This window comes from Melanaphis sacchari, unplaced genomic scaffold (genome assembly GCF_002803265.2).
Source record: "Melanaphis sacchari strain LSU unplaced genomic scaffold, SCAv2.0 Contig676_pilon_pilon, whole genome shotgun sequence".
Taxonomy (NCBI): domain Eukaryota; kingdom Metazoa; phylum Arthropoda; class Insecta; order Hemiptera; family Aphididae; genus Melanaphis; species Melanaphis sacchari.
In genome coordinates this window covers 129-6,404 of record NW_020271481.1, presented here as the reverse complement: position 1 = coordinate 6,404, position 6,276 = coordinate 129, and the positions used below count along the sequence as shown (strand labels likewise).

General features: G+C 29.7%; 1 protein-coding gene across 1 annotated transcript; it reads right to left on the bottom strand.

Moving 5' to 3' along the window:
• Positions 1–3,023: 3,023 nt before the first annotated feature.
• Positions 3,024–4,833, bottom strand: LOC112600723. The gene is made up of 2 exons (XM_025348027.1): positions 4,729–4,833; positions 3,024–4,638 (listed from the first exon to the last, which is right to left on the bottom strand). The coding sequence occupies exons 1-2, from the start codon at positions 4,831–4,833 to the stop codon at positions 3,046–3,048; spliced, it is 1,698 nt and encodes a 565-aa protein (XP_025203812.1). The 3' UTR covers positions 3,024–3,045.
• Between the last annotated feature and the right edge of the window lie 1,443 nt (positions 4,834–6,276).

Here is a 6,276-nt window from a genome sequence, read left to right as displayed (position 1 = left end):
TTTGACATATTCATAAACTCAAACTATTATTATTTACAATTATATTAAAATCCGAATTCCTTCTATAATAAAATTTAACTAAAAACTACCAAGTTTCACATTTACTTGACCCAAAAAAGGCATACGATCATTTTCGATATAATATATATTTTACTATTATTTATAAACGATATCTAGGAATCTAAAATATATTTTTCTTAACTCTAGTTTCTATTGTAATATATAAATCGTATTTATTACTTATATAATTTAATTCTATTTTATAACATTCTAACTCTAATATTAGAAAAAATTAAATTATTCTAATAATTTTTACTAACTGCTTTCTTTTTACTAGTTATACATTTACTTAAAATTTTTTCCTTCCAGAAAGCATGCCCACTATCACATTCAATTTTGTAGACTTCATCATACAACTCGCGCATTATAACTTCAAAATCATAACTTGAATAAAATGCAATTTTCTCTATTAACCGTTTTAATTTTATATTATAAAATTTCCTGTTAATTACATTAAACCACGTTGTATTATTAACTAAGTGGTAATTTTTGCCAAAAAAAAAAGCTTTTTTAACCCTTTCAGGCCCAATAGTAGAATTTTAAAACAAAAAATTTTATTTTTGCTTAATTATTTTTAATTACATTTAAATTAAGAGAAAAATATTTTTTCAAAATTTTTGATGAATTTTTCTAGCTAGGAAAAACATGATGCCGAAAGTTATCATTGGGAATTTAAGGATACAATAATGACTTTAGAAAATGTATTTAATGTTTTGCAACTTTCACTTAAATTCTTTATTATTTAAACAAAATATAACATAAAGTAAATTTATTTTAATATTATACAAAATAGATAACAGTTCAAGCCTAAAATATATTTAAATAGGTATAAAATAATTAATTGCAGGAACTTTCTTTAGAGCCTTCATAGATAATATCACAAATTAATTTCTTTATAAATGGTATAAAACAAATACAATTTTTTAACATAACATGCTTACTACATCTTTATTACACATCTTCATTAAATAAACTTATATCTTAAAATTATATAAAAGACATAAATATAACATAACACGTCCAAATATATTTAAAAATAAAACTAATAATTAACTGAAGGAATAGTCTTTAAAATAAAATAATAATCAAAACAATTACATTTTTTGGAACTTTTTTGGTGCTAACATTATTATACATATTTTTTTATTTTCTTAGTCCATACATTTTAAAATGATCACAATATTTTCATCACAGTATGCTTATTTCTTATGAAATTCCATATAACACATACGATTTTTGGTGTAGCACAAATATACATTACATTTATTGCACTTGGTGGTAGTATAATTTTTGATACACAGTTTGCACCTTTGTTTAATAACTATAGGTATTTGCCAATGATCTATTTTGTCATACCTAACATCATCAACAGGTCTAGCAGAAAACACCATTTTCTTCTTGGTAGATGGTGAAATTGTTGAATTAAGAGACGGTCTCCCTCTTATTGGTGTTTTATTACCAGATAAAAGTAATGCGTGAGTTAAATCAGTTTTAAATTGAAGTAAGCTTAATGTTTTTTTATATTAATTTGCTTGCAATGTTTGCGATACAATAGCCATGCATTAACGGTGCACATATCAATAACATGATAAAAAAAAACATGGTACAAATTTGGGCTGTTTTAATTTTAAATTACATTGAGAACATAAAGATTGTCTAAATCTTCCAGTCAGGTGACAATGATCGCGAACTTTCTCAATCGTGTCAAAACTACGTTTACAAAAATTACAATTTTTATTAGTAATATATTTTCGCGTATCTTCATCACTCATAACTAAAGGGATATTTGTCTTTAACAATTCCTCGATTTTATGTCCTACGTCAACGATATTTTCAAGAAAATGTCTGGCAACATCCTCTCGAATATTACTTCCGCGATAAATTACCGGTGCGGCTGGTATATTAAATCGCTCAATGAGCTCTAACGGAACGTCTTTGGACGCCTTGACTAAAAACCCATAACTCATAGGTTTGTGGTTATGTACTACAGACGTATGTTTACTCCTCACCTCATTAGTCTTCACTAGCATTGCTTCAAAATCAGCATAAATAGTAAACGGATGTCGTTGAGCATGTTGTCAGTTTTCAAATTCAAGTGTTGCGCCAACATCGGGCATTTGGGTAGAATCGGCTTATGTGCTCCACAAATTAATTTATGCTGTTCAAGTGCTGGCCGCCCGCTTAATTTATATTTTAATGACTGATCGTCAAATTATGTGAAGCATCGTTTACAAAAATATTTTGAATGGTCGTGTTTAGTTATTTGCGAACGAATTAATCGTGAAAAATTCGATATATATACAATACATAGTGGCTTTTTTCACCTTCGGTGTATAAAATTAAATCGTAATGATCGGCTTTTTCATTTTCTACGACTTTTAATGGAAAAATGTGATGACTCGGACACTTAGAAGATGGCTGAGATATTTTTTTGTTTCCGTAAATATTTATAGAGACTGTAGGATTATTTTTTTCGAATATTTTAACTTCACTCCATGGTGTTGGGTATGATAATCCTGTAAAATTATATTTATTCTCATGTCGGTAATAATTGAAGGGTCGGCGGGAATAACGTGCTATGTAACAATTTGAAAATTGTTCAGTATCAAGTAAAAACAAAATAACTTATATTATTTCATTTAAATATTATTTGGACTGCACGTAGCACGTTCTTCAAACTTTAAACATAATCATTTTTGTACATGTTTAAAAAAATTAAAATATTATATTTGCACATGTTTTTATTATCTAGTCCTTATAAATAAAATTACAATATTTAATTAAATCATTTTTGTACATATTTAAATAATTAAAATCTTATATTTGGACATGTTTTTATTATCTAGTCCTTATAAATAAAATTACAATATTAAATTAAATCATTTTTGTACATATTTAAAAAATTTAAATCTTATATTTGCACATGTTTTTATTATCTAGTCTTTATAAATAAAATAAGAATATTAAATTTAATAATAATTTACATTATCCTGGCAATGATTTAAAAAAGTCACTATATTTTTGAGGAATATACTTGCACATATCTAAAAGATCTTTTTTCTTTTCTTTTGTCAAGGCCAATGGACATTGATATGCTGGTGGTAAGTCTTTAATAGATAAAATATTCTCTCCAAAGTTGTTATGACGTATTTCATGTGATTTCCATGGTCTTAGAGTATTATGACTTTCACGAATACTTACATGCATAGGAGCATCAGCTGACAATTTTAACCACATTGCTTGAGTTATTTTTAGTTTTTTTTTTGTCATATCTTTTTCTAGCGAGGAAAAGTCTTTAAAATCAATTTGAGACATTTCAACAATAGTAAATGGTTTTTCTAACCTTGCATTAGCGATAACGTATTTCCATTGTGACGGTACAAGCACTTTTGCTGTTTTTTTTTGTTTTTCAATTAAAGCGAAATCACGGTCACATGGTAAAAAGCTATGGCCAGTCGAAAGAAATTTTTGATGAATTTCTGTAAAATACTTACAAGAGACTAGATAGGAATACATGTTTAATATTCGCCAGTTATTATTTTGACCAACGCATCTATCAGACCATATTATCAACTTCCTCTCTTCACCATGTTCAAGAATATTAAAATTAGACTCGATAAAATTTAAAATACACGAAGCTATTTCTAATGAGCCTCTTTTAGCGATACATTCATACCACAAATGCATTGAAACTGCATTATTTCCCATATTATGAATCGCAAAATTATAATTGGAAAGTTGTCTCTGATAAAACATATTAGAATGTGTAAGAGTTGGACAAAATAATACTTGTTGTAGATCAACACAAAGTACTACAGTAGAGCTATTTAGTCTAGCGAACTCTGTATCTTTTTTAAGGGCATCATACGATTGCTCGGCTCTAGAATGATGCAACATACTATCAATTTCTATTTTTTTTCTTTCTTCCTCTGTATCAGCTGCTATTAATTTATTATAAAAAAAATCACACTGTTTGCATGTATCTGAACGTGGATAGCCGAAACGTAATTTAAATTCCGATTGAAATACATTGTTATAGATACGTTGACTGGTATTTATATTAGGATATTTATTTTTAAAAGATCGATAGAGTTTACATAAATTTAAGTCTGGACTTAAACATTGCAAGTTATCTGTTGTGAGGCGGCTGTAATGTGATGGTTGACGGGGTAAACTATTTATGTGTTGTCTAATTAAATCTTTTACAGGTGCGTCAATTGCATGAGGTCTATTACTATGTTTTCCACGGCCATCCTTAGGTATTAAAATACCTGATTTCATTTTGTCTTGTAATGTCATAACACGTCTTCTTGTTATATTAAATGTATTTAAAAAAGTATCCTTACATACCTGAGAATCATCTATATAATATTTAAAAGAACAAAATCGTCGAGATGTAGCATCTGTCTTTCCTTGTCGTCTTCTTTTAGGATTGTTCACTTTTATAAACGAAATCAAAAGAGCTGATTGTTCATCATATGTTAAATTATAAAATTCGTTAAATAATTCAATTTTTCTTGCTAAAGTCAATATTGCACATTGCTGCCAAGGACATTTATTCTTGTCACAAACTTGTTGCTAAAATTTAAAAAAAGACGGTTTTTTTTCAAAAAATATTTTTAACATTATGTATATTGAACGATATCACATAGAAATATTCTTACTAACCATGTTTGGAGGTGTTTTAGCTGGTACAATCTTTTTACTCCGTGATGTATACTCACGTCCACTATTACGTAGATTTTTGTTTTTTACATTTTTCCAGTTATCCATATTGATTGTACGTTTTCGTCCACTAACTAGACGGTTAACATCACTATTCGATAAATTAATTTTATTCGTACTTGCCATCATAAGAGAAAATACGTATATATACGATCGCGAATGTCAATACGTCGCGTGGCGTGTCAAATGACTGTGAATGATACATAGCACGTTTTAACTATCAACAAAATCAACAAATCGCCGGTTTCTAAGTTTATACACAATGATTATGTACGATAAGAATATTCTGGGAATTTTCTGGTTCTATAAATATATTGAGATAGACTCATAGCACGTTATTCCCGCCGACCCTTCAATTATCTCCTACTCGATGTTTATTTGGCCCTGTCACGTGCTTAGCCAGAATGGCCCATTTAAAACATTGTTGATCAGTGTTCTGCGGATTAATCGTTGCCTCCCTTTTTGTAATAGAAGTATGAAGCTTAATATACGACGAACCAGCTACACTGTTAAAAATATCTGAACGATTTTCACATTGATTAAGTTCGTTCTGCTGGCCATTATTTTGCACGTTTAACGTAGTATTAGAACTTGGTTCGTTATTCGCGTCATCTCGTTCATTATCAGTAGTATAAAAAAGAGAGTTCAAGAACCTCATTCCTCACCCTCACCCCCTCATCACTCATCCTCATTCCATCGCCGCCCGATCCGCTTCGTACGTGATGTATATTACCTGACCCGCCACCGCTCATCCCACCACTCATCCCGCCACCGGTTTTGCCCCCACCACGAAATCCGATCGCGTACGTGTGTGACATACGTATACCACTGTTATTCTAATCAGTTATCATTTGTTATCACTTATCATATTTTATCAAATTATTTCCGTTGTCGTGGAAAAACTGCAAAATAACTGATTGGGTATCGAACCCGGACTTATCTACCCCCGTGAGGTTTGATCTACCACTAGGCCACCCCGCCGCATGCTGTGCTATGGTTATTCTTACCTATTTAACCAGAGTTTGAACATATTATAAATAAATTTAAAAATATTTAAACCACAGTATACTAGTCATGCGGCTTATAATATCATTAGATACTAATAATTGCAGCTGCGTACACAAATAATATTGATGAATACGCCGCCATAATAGAGACATTTGATTCACAATGGTCCGTATAGATGATTGTAAATCACGATATTAAAATGATGTTTAATATCATCTTTAGCACGACTACAAATACAGGAAATAATAATGAAAACATTATTTTGTTAAACATTTTTAAACCGGTATAAGAAAAATAAACACTGGAAAACTTTTTAAATTAGAGTGAAATCTAGCGAGTTTATTACATGTGTTTGGGAAAGACTAAATTACCTGAGCGATGAGATGAAAGGTGTATTAATAGCAAGAAGAATAATGATAATATTTATACGAATGGTGGCGAATAACCAAATGGCTGTGATACGGTGAAAAGGCATAATGCGCT